Here is a 14,698-nt window from a genome sequence, read left to right on the forward strand (position 1 = left end):
TGTTTATTTATTTTTGAGAGGGAGGGAGGGGCAGAGAGAGAGGAAGACACAGAATCAGAAGCAGGCTCCAGGCTCTGAGCTGTCAGTACAGAGGCCAACATGGGGCTCAAACTCACAAACTGTGAGATAATGACCTGAGCTGAAGTCGAGCCACCCAGGCGCCCCCTCATAGACAACATTCTTTACAAAAGTGCAAGTTACTACCCTTCTTCAACTTAAGATCTCTGAAAAGGTTCTTTTTTTTTTTTTAATATCAATACCTTTTACTGCTTCACTTCTCTGTGTGTATGGAAGATATAAATATGAAGCCAGGCTCTTCCTCCCGGAAGCTTTTTCATGAGGAGCAATAACCCTTATCAAGAGGCTAGAGGGATTCATTCACATGGAAATCCTTCCCAACTGTAATTTGGCCAAGGTGATGGCTTCGGATGGATAATCACAAATGACAGAATCAGTGTCAGGTCAAGAAGGCATGCGAATGGGCTGAGAAGATGGGAACCTGAACTAAAGGACAACACAGGCGTTTCCGGGGGCAGCACATGTGGGAAACTGGAGCGGTTCAGATGGAGCGTGTCCCCCTCTATATTCTAATGACTGGAGAATTTAGTTGTATTCCTTACATAATTTTGAAAGTTACTGAAAAAATGAAAGAAGAGAAAAAAAGTAGGCAAAATCTTACAAAGCTGGCCTCATAAGGAATTGAACTTGACTCTGTAAGTGCGTCCCAGGAGAAACTGAGTTATGGGGAGTGAACACTTCTGGGATGAACTGTCCACAGACTTGACATTTAGCTAAAGGCTGGTACAAAGAATGGACTAGAGAATCTTCTATCCCCACAGCTCCTCTAAGCAGGAAATAAAGAAATAAAGGGTATTTCGGTGCTTGAACTCTTCCTCAAAAAATCCTGAGTGAAAGACATGAAGGGGCCCTGGCCTTGAGCTCAGTCTGTATTCTCATCTGGTTAGTGGAAGATAATTCTGGACACCCCTAGTCTGACCTACGATGCCTGGCAATCGTGAGAGCTATGTCTTCTACGTGGGCCCTTGGCTAGGGCTAGTGGCACCACAGGTCCTTCCAGCACTATGGCCCTGCCCTGAATCCCACCAAGCTTCTACACTGACGTTACCCAAAGGCCAATCACTTGAGAGACACCCTCATAATTTCTGTCGCATCCAAGTATCACTTACTCTATTAAAGGTTTCTTAAATCAGCTTTTAAAAATATGTAAACAGCTACTTGTTAGACTCATCTTAAAAAAAATCTATGACGCAACAGGTTTCGTGAGCTAGCAATATTTACTTCAAACCAAATAATTCAGATAAAAAATGTTCACTACTTTACTGTGTGGAATCACCTTGCATGCTCCAGTGCCAGGTGGTATAGCCCATCGTGCTTCTCAAATTTACATGTGTACATGAAGAACCTGGAGAGCTTGTTAAAATGCAGATTTTGAATCAGTAAGTCTGGGGCAGGACCTGAGAGTCTGAATTTTCACAAGCTCCCAGGTGATTATGGTGCTTCTGATCTACAGCCCAGGCTCCAAGTGTATCATGATGACTTATAGCTGCTTTATAGTTGCTGAGTTCATTTCTATTTACTCGCTGTTTGCTTAGCTCTGGTAACTCTCCTCATTTGCTTGCAAGGAGTTTAAGTGGAGGAGAATCTGATCCATCTTTTTAATATTTAAAAAATACTAAAATAAGAACAAAACACATGTATTTCTATAAAGCTTTACAAACTATTTTCACATTCTTATCTCATTTCGTGCTCAAAACAACTCTATGGGAAAGATAGGGCAACAGTTATTATCTATAGTTTCTAAGTCGAGAAAAAAAATGGCACACAGTGGTAAGGTCTATAGTGATTTAACTGGCTAAACTGTGGCTTCTGGACTTGAATCTGGGTCATCAGACTTGCAGTTCATTGCCCTTAGAAACATTGTAAGACTTTCCTGTGAACAGAGTGTTGGATTTAGACGGGTATCACAAACCACAAAATCAAGAGTATGATGGGATGTCATGGAGTGCAAATGAGGGGGAAAAGACAATGCTTTTGTGAAGAGTGAAGAAGATTCTGTGGGGATTTGGTATGTGGACACAGAGAACTCACATAAACTCCAAGAGGTAAGATCTAAAGGGAACACTGCAGTGCAACACCACGTCCCCTGAGATGGGGCAGCCCAGGACTGAGTGCCTCTCTCCTCTTCATAGAAGCAGAGTCAACTCAAAGGGGTCACAGTGTTACTTCTCTCTGTCTCTCATATTCCTAAGAGGGTACACACCGAGAACTCTTCCCTGCCTAAGAGAAAGGAACGGCCCATTTTCCCACCTTTTATGTTAATAATGTCCTCTAAATCTGGCAAGATGACTTAAAAAGCTGTTCCCTTCACTCCTTTAGCTTTGTGCTATAAAGTGCTTCAGCTGACAGAGAAAAAAAAATCGCCACCCAAACTCAGATACTCCGTTTTAAGGCTACGATGATCTTAGGTCTTCTTACATATATTGAGTATTACAGAGAGAGCTCAGACTCAGCGAGAAAGGGCTGTATTTGATGAGAATACCAGAAAAACGTTCTGAGCCAACAAGTTAGAACATTAACTGTGGTGCAGAAAACTAAAGAAGAGAGGAGATACCAAAATAGAAACACAAAATCACGTGTATAGGAATTTTATCTCTCAGCCTCTTTTCTATTGCACTCAAAAAAGTAAAAAAAAAAAAAAAATGACAGAGTAACAGGTACTTCTCTTAGAAGTTTATTTTAGGGGCGCCTGGGTGGCTCAGTTAGTTAAGCGTCCAACTGCAGCTCAGGTCATGATCTCACAGTTCATGAGTTCAAGCCCCACGTTGAGCTCTGTGCTGACAGCTCAGAGCCTTGAGCCTGTGTCTCCCTCTCATGCTCTGTCTCTCTCAATCTTAAAAATAAATAAAACATTAAAAAAAATTTTTAAAGTTTATTTTAAAACACACCAAGAGGCAACTTCTCTGACGTGTTTTTATATTTGAATGTTTACACCTCATGAAGAATATAAAAATCTTACAATTAAATACTTTATTATACCATTAATCTGGGTGAACTATGGATCACATTTTACTGACAATGTTTAGACTGAGCCATTTCTAGAACTGTATTAAGAAAAGTCTTTGACCTTAGAAATGAGGAACAGAATCAGCCTCTTCTGTATTTGGGAAAATATCATGCCACTGTTCTATGTTCTTTGATGGGAACTTGTCTAATTACACAGAAGAGACAACAATTATTCAGTTACTTAGAACAACTTTATTATTTGTATTATTCCTTCAGAATTATCATTACCTGTTTTTATTTAAAAAAAATTTGTAATGTTTTTATTTATATTTGAGAGAGAGAGAGAGATAGAGCTTAAGCGGGGGAGGGGCAGAGAGAGGGAAACAGAATCTGAAGCAGGCTCCAAGCTCTGAGCTGCGAGTGTCAGCACAGAACCCGATGTGGGGCTCAAACCCACAAGCAGTGGGATCATGACCTGAGGTGAAGTCAGATGCTCAGCTAAGCCACCCAAGTGCCCCATCACTACTTCTTAGGGCAGATTTTGTCATTGCTTGAAATAATCTTTTTGTTTGTTTGTTTTTGTTTTTGTTTTACAGAATGTTTATTCTCATAGGAATATCTGCCACTGGCAGTCTCTACATGAACTACAGTATGTTTAGAAAATCTGCATTGTCAATAAAATCATAAAAATCTAAAATGTGCCAGAAATTGAGGAGAAATTTATCTAATAGAGACCTCAAGAACTAGATCCCAGTTACAATACTAAGAGTATTTCAAGAACTGCAGCAAATTTTATATACCTGTTAACACTAAAAGTGAGTTTATTTAATAGCATAAAAATATGTAACACAATTCAGTGAATGGTAGGTCATCTTCCAATCTCTAATCTGGGTGCACAGTTACCTTTTGAAGAGCTGGTAACCCCTCTGATGATGCCAGTATTAAACGATTAGAGCAGGAACAATGAGCTATTCCATCATGTGCCCTAGCAGATACCTACGTATTCTGACACTGAAAAGACCTCACTGAACATTTACAACTATCATGATAAGCTCTATAAATGCCTACACAATCATTGAGACTTCTTGCTAGTACACAGCAGTGTTAACGCTATTCTTCCGGGAGTCTGCTGGTAGCTTCTCAGGAGTCAGATGAAGCATTCCTGAGTCTGTCATGAAGATATCTTAACTCCACCACGACACTATTATGCAGTCTTGAAAAAAAGATGATTTCTCTGGACCTCAGTTTCTTTGTCTGAGAAATGAGTGGACTGGCCTTGGGGCCCAGGAGGTCTTTTGTAGTCAAACCTCCTCAAAGAGGCTACATGTGAGGCAGACTTCATAACCTCCTGTCGCCAGCAGTTCAGGTACCACTGAGGACCCCGCTTCTCCTCAAGCTCAGTGAGTGAACAAAAGATCTCACCATATGCATGCTTTGTATGTGCACACTAGAGTCAGCTGTTGAAGGCAACACCTTACGATTTGAGTCAGTGCCTTGCACTTCTGTAGCCTTTTCTTTAGTTTAAAAGGTAAAACTGATGGGGGGGTGTAGTGGACAAATAATTACATATGACCTGGGTGGAGTTTTTAGCTTGTTCTAATGTATCATTAAGGCCATTTTGATGTCAGGATTCAGCTTGAAGCACGGACTACATTTTCCCTGCTTACATATCACAAAATCAATAAAACCAACAATTGTTAAACAGAGAAAAATCGTACGTAGTGCAGATCAGTTAGTCTCCCTCAGTAAACTGGAAACATGCTTGGATCATTCCTCCATCACAAGGAGTCTGTGGACATGAGAAGAAGCAGAGGATTTTGACTTAGGTTAAAAATAACCAAAATGGGGAAAATAACATTTCCCCTGCAGGGCTGCTATGAGATTAGAGATGATATAATGGGCACAAAGTGATCAATAAATCACAGTAATGATTATTATTTATCAGCATAATTAGGAGCTGCCATAGTAAAAGGGTCAAAGCACAGGATTTATGGTCAGAAAGAAGAGCTCCGTTGAGTACCACGGCAGGAAATAAAAGCCAGTGCTGTCAAGTGAACAACACTGAGACCCTTGTCAATCACACTGACACCGCACAATTCTGTGGTAATGTCCGACCGTGGGCCCTGCATGAGAGGGAAGAGAGAGGGATGGGAGAATCTCTCGATTCAGAGGGAGAAAGAGCTGTCCAGTGGAGAGTTCAAAGTGCTAATGCCATAACCCACTTCTCCTCTTCCCAAATATTCTAAGTTACCCTTCAGGGGGAGGGGAAAAAGCAGGTCCTTGTTCTAAGCACCCATTATATAATCAAAGTGCTCCTTGTAAAACACAATTTGGTTCAAGGCATTTGTCTATTTCAAATGATTCAGTGACTCACCATTGCTGTGATAAAACTTGCAGCATGGTTTACCAGGCCCCAGAGCCCCAGGGTCTTCTCAAGCCGGCTACGCTTTCAGATCCACTACCGCACCGTACTCTCCTCCCTCCATGCTCTGTACAGGCTATTACCACCACCTGTGATGGCCTCCTCCATTTTCACTTACGTGCCCACTCATCTTGTACGTCCCGCTTCCCTCTCCAGGAAGCCTTACTACCGGCTGAATTGCCTCTCCAGTGGAGAACTTCATGCCTCCATAGCTGAATGAGCTACACTATATCGCAACTGTTTGTCCATTGGCTTGTTTTCTTTACTATTCTTTGAACATCTTACTTACTCACCTTTGTATCTCCAGTGCTTTATACAAGACATGAAACAGAGCAGACGCTCCCAAATAAAACACAACAAAACAAAAAAATGAATGACTGTATGAAGCAAAGAGTGAATGACTGAGAGGCTGAAGTTGTTATCTGATACAGGAGATGAAGGAAGAGCTCTTCCCATTAGCTGGCAGACTGTCCTGCCTTCCTAAACGGGAAGGAGTGAAAGAGACAATAGTGTAATTCCTCCTGCTCTTTTTGATTCTCATGCTTTAGTGTCAGAGATACTAAACTGGATGAACCACAGAATATCCTTCAATGAAACTAAGTAATCTTATATTTTTGAGATTAAAAAAACACTTTCTGGGGCGCCTTGGTGGCTCAGTTGGTTAAGTGTCCATGTCTTGATTTTGGCTCAGGTCATGACCTCAGGGTTGTGAGATGGAACCCCGCACTGGGCTCCACGCTGGGCACGGAGCCTGCTTTGGATTCTCTCTCTCCCACTCTCTGCCCCTCCTCCACTCGTGGTATCTCTCACCTGTGCAAGCGCTTTCTCAAAAAATAAAACAAAACAGTTTTCCAGTTTACTTCTTACAGGTGACCAGAAAGAACTGTGCTTTTCATTAAACTGTGCTTTTCATTCCCATATGTCCTCTAGAAGCAATGATTTGGTATTTGCTGATTCAGTGTGCAAGCCGACGTTACATAACATAACTACCATGAATAACGAGAATAAAAAGCATATTGATCTAAAAACCTTCAGAGGGTTAAAGACTTCACCAGGGTGACTGGCCTCTTCATCATCCTGTCCTACTGAACCAGTCTCCATAAGAAGAGGGCCTCCAGTAGACACCTGGGTTTGAATCTCAGGCCTGCCACTTACTAGCCATGTAACCTTGTTCAAGACACTAAATCCTTGCTGTCTCATTTTCTTATCTGTAAAATGGAGTACCTTTTAAAACCCAAACTGTTTCACAGGGATCATACACAGATTCACATAGGTCCTGGGGGTGAAATAGTTTACAGAATCAAGTACTGTGCAAATATGTATTATTCCTTTATGTTGTAATTCCAAATGTAAAATTAAGGTATTTCACAGAGAAATGTATGTAACACAATGAAGACCTCATGGTTAGAGACTAATAACCTTATGTTCTAGATTTCAGTGGAAAAGCCCGAGAAGGGACAAAACCAAGCTGATGATAAATTATGGAGTTACAAATGACAAACACAAAAGGACTGACTGAACATATCTGAGAATAAATAAGTGAATAATAATGACCCCTCCCCCTTTTCCTGATTTTCCCCTATGCTCTCCCACCCCGGGTTCAGTCCAGCTAGAATCCCTAAGTACTGAACTAGCCAGAGGGGCCTGTGAGCAGAATTCTCAGTAGCCTACAACAGGCAAGCTCAAATGTACCTAAACCTGGAACAGAGAGGAAAGCTGCCAAGTTCATGTTGGCCTCCGTCCTTCCCTCATCTGCTTGGAGCACCACAGCCAGAGCTCTTACATCTCAGATCCCCAGCCTCCTAGGGGTACTGCCTTCTCCTGACTCCCTTGAGAGTCACGTCACCTCTAAACACACTTTAAGAAAACAGGGAAACTAAAAACTACTTAGCATATAAGAAAATTCCTCACTTTTTTCCTTCACAGGCTGAACACCAGTGTGTGAATAAAAGTGAGAGGGACTTCTGTGAAAGCCTTTTCTGAGCCCTGTATTCCTAACTCCTAGGTCAACATCCTCAGGAACTCCAAAGAGCATCACATGAAAACAGTGAGGCTTATACACACACCACCTCTTGCCAGATAGAGTAAAATAAGATATCAAACATCAGAGACTTGATAAATCTCTATCTTATCAAGGTCTTCTCTCCTAAGAAAGAAAAAGACAACCAAGACATTGCTAGGCCAAATAGAGATTATGTGTACAGCCTTCTGTTTCACCTCATTTCTAAGATTATTTATAAGTCATTAAAAAAGATTTTTTTTTTTTTTGCAACGTTTTTATTTATTTTCGGGACAGAGAGAGACAGAGCATGAACGGGGGAGGGGCAGAGAGAGAGGGAGACACAGAATCGGAAACAGGCTCCAGGTCCTGAGCCATCAGCCCAGAGCCTGACGCGGGGCTGGAACTCACGGACCGCGAGATCGTGACCTGGCTGAAGTCGGACACCCAACCGACTGCGCCACCCAGGCGCCCCCAAAAAAAGATATTTAAATGCCCCAAACACATTTTGTTTTAATAGTGAAACGGCGAGGGGAGGGCATGCAAAAAACACCAGGGCCTTTGGTCTTGTTAATTTACATTTCTGCCTTGAAACAGGAAAGGCCAGCGTAAGAAGGAAGACACAGGTCCTGTTTTTAACAAAAATTGTAATTCTCAGGCCCTCCAACAGATATGCTCACACTACCTAGTAACCTGCTCCACTCAGGCCATTCCCAAATCCTGCCAGCGATGCTACAGAACAGGAATTCTGTAAAATCTTCACAGACAAAACTGAACCAAGAGTCTGACATTCCCTAAGAGCAATCTTCTCCATACTGAACAAGGAAAACCTATGAGTGGCAAGGAAGAGTGTCTGTAACTGCAAACCCATTTTCTAAAGGCTAACATTCCACATGTTGCTGTATATCATGGAGGTAATTTTAAAATAGACCTTTGAACTCTCATCTCTGTCCCTTCTCCACTCTTACTGTGACTCCTCCTCTTGCCCCATGCCTAAATGAAGCATCCCAACAGCCACTGGCTGGTGCCAGTCTCTGTACCCTCTCCTCGCTGCTCGAGGCAGAGAACCAGCCACACAGGCATCACCTGGCAGCTGGTTAGGAATGCAGAACCTCAGGTCTCACCCCAGACCTAGTCCATCAGAAACTGCATTTGACAAAGACCCCAAGTGATACGTATGTGTATTGAAGTTTGAGAAGAACTGCTCTAAGCCCACCGCACTATCTGCCGGCCACCCCCGTTCCAGGTAAACCAACCCCTTGGCCTGGGAAGGGCCTCAGGGAGCACTCCAAAGTGCCCAGCCCTGCTTTCCACACTTCCTAGGATGCACACGGAAAGCAGGCTGTTTTCCAGAGAACCTAGGTAGAGGCCTGGGCACGGTACTTAGCAGCCACCAGGAGCCACTGGTGAAGATGTATTTCCTGTCCTTATGTCTGCTCACCACTACCAACACCCTCACATCTCCTGCAGTCATTCCCTTTCCTGTCCTACCTCTTCCTCCCAGTATTGAAAACGGATCAGCTAGTGAAGTGATTCACCAGGATCTAATGTCAGAATTTCGGCTCTACAGCTTGCTTGCTGGTGAATTAGGAAAACTACTTAACTTCACTAGCCGTCAGTTACTTCCTCTGTCAGTGAGGATGCTATAATAGTGCCTTCCCCTTGGGCTTGCTGTGAAAGCTCTCAATCTGGCATTTGGATGGCTGGCACCTCATGTGCAGATTGGGACCTGTCCACTGACTTAGTCTGCACATTCGCCCTCTCCTTTAAAGGACTACACCACTGACAGGCAAGGCCACACAACTCAGCACCTAACTGTAACTCTCCCATAGAGATCTCTGTGCCGCTGGTTTTCTCTCCTAACCTGGATCTTAAAAGAAAGGATGGCTGTTGTGTTTACAGATTGAAAAAGTAATTCATGCTTATTACAGAAAATACAGAAAAATATAAAAAAGAGAAATAACTTATCCACAATCTCTCCTCTAAGAGACAATTGTTAACATTTAGAGTGTCCTCTTCCAAATAAGTAGATCTCACGGTCAGGAAGGAAAGGACCAAGTCTTAATGTCCTTGATAACTTCCCCGACTTCCCCACGTCCAATACCTCTCCACACTCCCAGCACCTAACGTAGCACAGTGCTGAGTACTTAGCAGCAGACAAACCCATACGTGTGCCTCAGCCGACTGCTGTAGTGACGTAAGTGGCTTGTCCCTGCACTTATATGTACACTGTCTACATACAGAAACAGGGATGTTGTCAGAGTTAGTGATGTAATATGTTTGGTTCATATGTAATGTGTCTGACACGAGTTGCTCCTATCTGCATTCTATGGGGCTACTGTTTGTGTTGGATGGTGAGTGTGTTTCTGGTTTCCCTTTCGATGTGCTCAGATTTCACTTACCTACAGGAATGGTCATCCCATGAATTTTATCAGCCCAGCCTGCGTAGTACCGAAGAGTTTTGATGACCCCCTGCAAATCCACGTAAAAAGCTTGCAAGAACGGTTTGCCACCATTTAGGGATTCCATGGTCTGTACGAAAAGAAATGGAGAGAACTTTCCAGTGACACACAAAATAATCTCTAGAGCAGAGGAAAATGGAAGAGCGAGAATGTGAATGAATACGAATAGTGATTCATACCTGGTCAGTTCTGATTTCCCAAATGAAAAGATTTTTTAGTACTGCCAGTTTAGGTAAGTCTCTAGTAAAAACCACAATGAATATGGATGCACATGTTTTTGTGCCTGTGCGTCTCCAGTAACCACTATCCAAATGCATAAACACAACGTTTCTTCAACTAACGATAAAGAAATGTTCTGCCTGTCAAACCAGCTTCTGTTATATTAATGATCAGAGCTGCGTGGGGATGTGTTGGAGTCTAGACCAGTAATCTGAATCCATAAAGAGGAGCAGCGACATGGGCCTTTATGCAACTGATGAGAATATAAAGCGTTTTCCACCGCTGCCAAGACCCCTGCTGAGAAATGGAATATCCACCGTGCACAGTGACTTTATTTATTACCATCAAATAAACAAGAGCTCCTCTAGGGAAGCTCACACTTTAACAACTTCAGGGCTGCTTTTTGGTAAATATTTATGTTAACAACCATTACCTATTAAAAGTGAAGTATCTGTTCCATTGAATAAAAATAGACATATTGAGCAGTTGTAGATTACAAATGTTTCTATTTGAACGAGGTGTTCCTAAACTGCTTGAATTGTAGCAACAACCATAAAAAGCCACATGGACACACTGAAATGAGAAAGGAGTATTTAGACTTGAGAAATATTGAAGGTGTTACAAGTTTAATGAATTAAAAATAAGCAAAAACATATGTTTATAATCTCATGTCCTTCTCTGTGAGGACACTTTATTACTCATACTGGTGTGAAAATGATGTGAGCGTTGACAAAACTTAAGATGGAAATATTCTCCATTCGATGACATAAAAATACAATCACTTACAGGGCAACATACCCACTCACGCGGGTAAGGATCTGATGGGACTCACGTGCATATAAGATAGGACTCATTTTAAAAGATGCCATCACTTATCACTGTACATTGGCTCACCTTTACCAAGGGGAATCCAATTATTTCCCAGTACTTTTGAGAACATGTATATGTTCAGGAGATGGGCATTATGTTCTCCAGGCAGCCAGCACAGAGCCAAGCTCCACACAGTATAGAGTGAAGTGCAGTCAGTCACCAGAATCTGAGCCACCTACATGGTCCCAATGAGCTGTTGACAACAGCCAATTTCACCTGAGGGTTGCCAGCCCTATGTTTATTTTCGATTAATTATATTTACTTGGATGAGGTGTTAACTTCATTTTCTGGTCAGAAGCTCCCATCTATTCCAGAGGCTATCTCTTATTAAAAATCACTCCTCCCATGGCCTGAGGAGTGTTTAAAAACAGAAATCTCATTTAAGTGTAATGGCAAAAGGGAACTGATCACGGTGAGGCATATGTCCAAAAAAGAATGGCATGTGAATTTTATGACATGAAAATATAACTGCAGTATGTGTGTATGTGTGTATATATATATATATATATATATATATATATATGTATATATATATGTGTACACATATATGTGTGTATATATATGTGTGTGTATATATATGTGTACACATATATATACACACACACACTCTAGTCTAATGTTGTAAATATTGTATAGATTTCACTCAATTAAACAGACACTTACAGACAATCTATATGCCCTCTCTACCTAACCATTTATGTCCCAGGAACACAAAAGAAGTAAAATATAGTCCTCACGCTTGAAGAAATCATAATCCAGTGAAGACATAAGCCTGCAGACCACCATTTCCCCCCAAGTGTTCCAAAGAATTCAGTTTTGCACGATACTGATAGATTAGCCAGAAAAATAGTGTTGAGGCTTAAACAAATGAGAAATAGTGACTAGGGCTTTTCCGAGTCTCTAATAGGTCAGTGTCTTGTGAACATCTGAGAAGGAGCTACTTTACCCAGAACAAACACCTTTATTGCAAAACGCATAAACACCTCACTGGAACAGTCTTCCTTGAAGTACCAGATTAGATAATGTTTTTATAGAGAAGTAAATGTTACAGGGGCCAGAGTTCCAAATAATCTCCATAAAGGATTCATTTTTGTTCCCATACTATGAACAGATCCTGGAAGGGGATGGCTGGAAGAATGATGGCAGCAGTGACACTGAGGAAGGACATAAGGCTTCCCCTTCCCAGAGCAAGCCCAATTGTGCTCTGTTTTCCCACGTGAAGGGTAGGATACAGTGTTCACGGTTTGAACGCCTGACTGAACAAGGACGCCCTAAACGTTAACTGATCAACAGTGGGTTATCCAGGAGGAGATCCCTGGTGCACAACACAGACATTCCCAAATGGTTCCAGTTTCAGGCAGTTCGTATTCCCTAAGAAACGGACTTTTATCTTATAAATAGCAAAAACAAATACAAAAACCACTAGGAGAGGGATGCTCCTTATGTGAGAAAATGATTTAGCGAAAGACAGTTGCTGTCTCCCTGCTCTCTCTCCTATCCCCTGGTTCTAGAAAGTGGCAGAAGAACAAAGGGGGCAGAAGTGCCTGAGAGGCCCTCTGCTTCTGAAGGATTCTCTTTAGTCAAGAGAGGTTAACTCTGGGGAGGTAAAAAAACAGTCCTATTTGATCCTCAAATGAATCATTTGGTGTTGGTTTTCCCTAAGCTTCATGGTGACTCTCCTGCTGCTTAACTGTTTTTGTTTTGATTTGTCGGTTGAGGGTGGGCTAAGGTTGGAAAGGATGGCAAGAACGTCCTTTCTAGTCATGGGAAGCTATGGTTTTGTTCTTCAAAATTTACTAAGAAGAGACCCTCAGCTAGTCTTGCACCTCCCCATCTGATCCCAAAAGCCAAACACCTCTCATTTTTCATGTGTATTACGTTCTCTTCAGCTTGTCCCCCAAGTTGACTGCACACCACATTTTCAGAAAGGCTGAGGAATCTACATTTCAGTGGAGTAGTAAATTTAGGGTAAAGACTTAATGTTTTTTTAGGCTACTTACTGCAAGAACTGCCCTGTCTCGCTCCACCAAGTCTGCAAGCTTATCCAACAGACGGCCTCTTTCTGAAGCGTCCATCCTTCTCCACACTGAACCAAGAGAGAAAGCCAGGCGGGCTGCCTGCACTGCTTTGTCTATATCTGCCTGTTAGAGAGAAAGAGGCACAACTGAAGAGAGAGAACACTGCGAATAAAGGAAGAACCACCTGCTTCGATGAAAAAGGTGATGAATGAATGTCAGTGCTGGTGTCTGGGGAGGATAAGCTTAGTGCTCTGTTGTCTGAAAGCGGTTATTTCATAGGGAATCTTTTTCTAAGAAGGACATACCTTGTCTGCTTCTTGAACTTCACACACCTGCTCTCCTGTGGCTGGATTATAGACAGGGAACACTCTCCCACTCTCTGAGTTCTGCCACTCGTTGTTAATAAAAATCTACGGAAGTAGACAACAGAAGGGGATCGGTGAGACACGTGATAGGAAGCCAACCAATGGTGAAGGATTATGGAAGTGCCATGGTAGTGATATTTGTTCTATATGTTTGTTGGCACGTAAGTATAGAATTTGGAGCATTACAAGAGACCCTTAACAGTATGCAGTCCAGCCTCTCCCCAAATTCAGAAATTTCCTCTATGATATTTTTATCTCAAGTTTATCCTAAGATTAAACATAGTTCTTACCTTTAGTGAACCTGCCAACCAGTGAGGGAGTCAAACAAAGATGGAAGCACAGAGTCTCACATACATACAAACAATACACAAAGCTGAGAAAATATTTACTGACTGTCCAAACTCTGGCCAATATCCAAAAGGAGTAAATACCATGGAACAAACTGAGAGTCACCATGCTTTAGATCCTAGTTTCTCTCTCAGAGGCATAAGTAACTTCACCGGGAACTTGAAGGGTGCTGAAATAAGTAAGCATTCACTTAATTTATAGTCAGATCCTGAACCGTGCAATGACTCTAACTGGTGAGTTAAACAAGTTACGTGTGTAAATCCAAGTTAGATTTCTTCCCCTTTGCTGGGTAGGCTACACGACTCAGCAAAGGGAAAAGGCCTTTCAAACTGGTCTCTCAAGAATTTCTTAAGAGTCTTGGTTTCCTTATAAAGGAAATGAAGATTATATTAAAATGGCAAAGAGACTTATAGTTAAAAAAAATATTCAAGTTAGTATCTCAGAAGATTTGTAAGGACTGAGTTGAAGAAAAGGAGAAAATATAGGCAAAGACATGTAAAATTTTTTATTGATATTAAAGAGAGAAACCCAAACAAAACGTTTGGACTATGACAGCTCAAAGAATACACAAAGGTATTTTACTCTATAAAATTTATAGCATTACCATGAAAATTTCTGAAGTCAGAAGCCATCAGTCAATTTAGAACAAACACAAGGATAAATTGATTTGTTATTGTCTGCCATTTTAGTAAATCACAGATGAGGCTAAATGAAGACATCTACAATTTTAAATACTAAGTTCTAGATTATTCCAAAGCTTTATTTTGTCTTGATTTGATAAAACAATGAAGCCTATGTTTCCCCTTTTTAAGACAAAAGAGAAAAAAGACCTTAAATCTGCATAAGCACTTAATTCAAAAGTAACAAGCATAAACACAATGGCCTTGTAATTGTAGAAATTTTAAGTGTATGATTTAGAAACATACTTTATAATTTACAACAATTTATAAACAATTTCTAAATGTAATGTA

The 14,698-nt window shown here is 41.4% G+C and overlaps 1 protein-coding gene across 7 annotated transcripts in view; it reads right to left on the minus strand.

Annotated features, from left to right (window-relative positions):
- Positions 1-14,698, minus strand: part of ALDH1A2 (aldehyde dehydrogenase 1 family member A2) — a 130,631-nt gene that overhangs the window by 48,907 nt on the left and 67,026 nt on the right. For all 7 annotated transcript variants that reach the window (XM_086710793.1, XM_086710787.1, XM_025918550.2 and 4 more), the window contains 3 exons: positions 13,320-13,424; positions 12,997-13,137; positions 9,848-9,977 (listed from right to left, as the gene is read on the minus strand). In XM_086710793.1, the coding sequence (XP_086566919.1) occupies positions 9,848-9,977; positions 12,997-13,071 (205 nt within the window). In that variant the 5' untranslated portion in view covers positions 13,072-13,137; positions 13,320-13,424. The remainder of the gene's footprint in view (positions 1-9,847; positions 9,978-12,996; positions 13,138-13,319; positions 13,425-14,698) is intronic.

Source organism: Puma concolor, chromosome B3 (assembly GCF_028749965.1).
Source record: "Puma concolor isolate L17-30 chromosome B3, mPumCon1.1.hap2, whole genome shotgun sequence".
Lineage (NCBI taxonomy): Eukaryota > Metazoa > Chordata > Mammalia > Carnivora > Felidae > Puma > Puma concolor.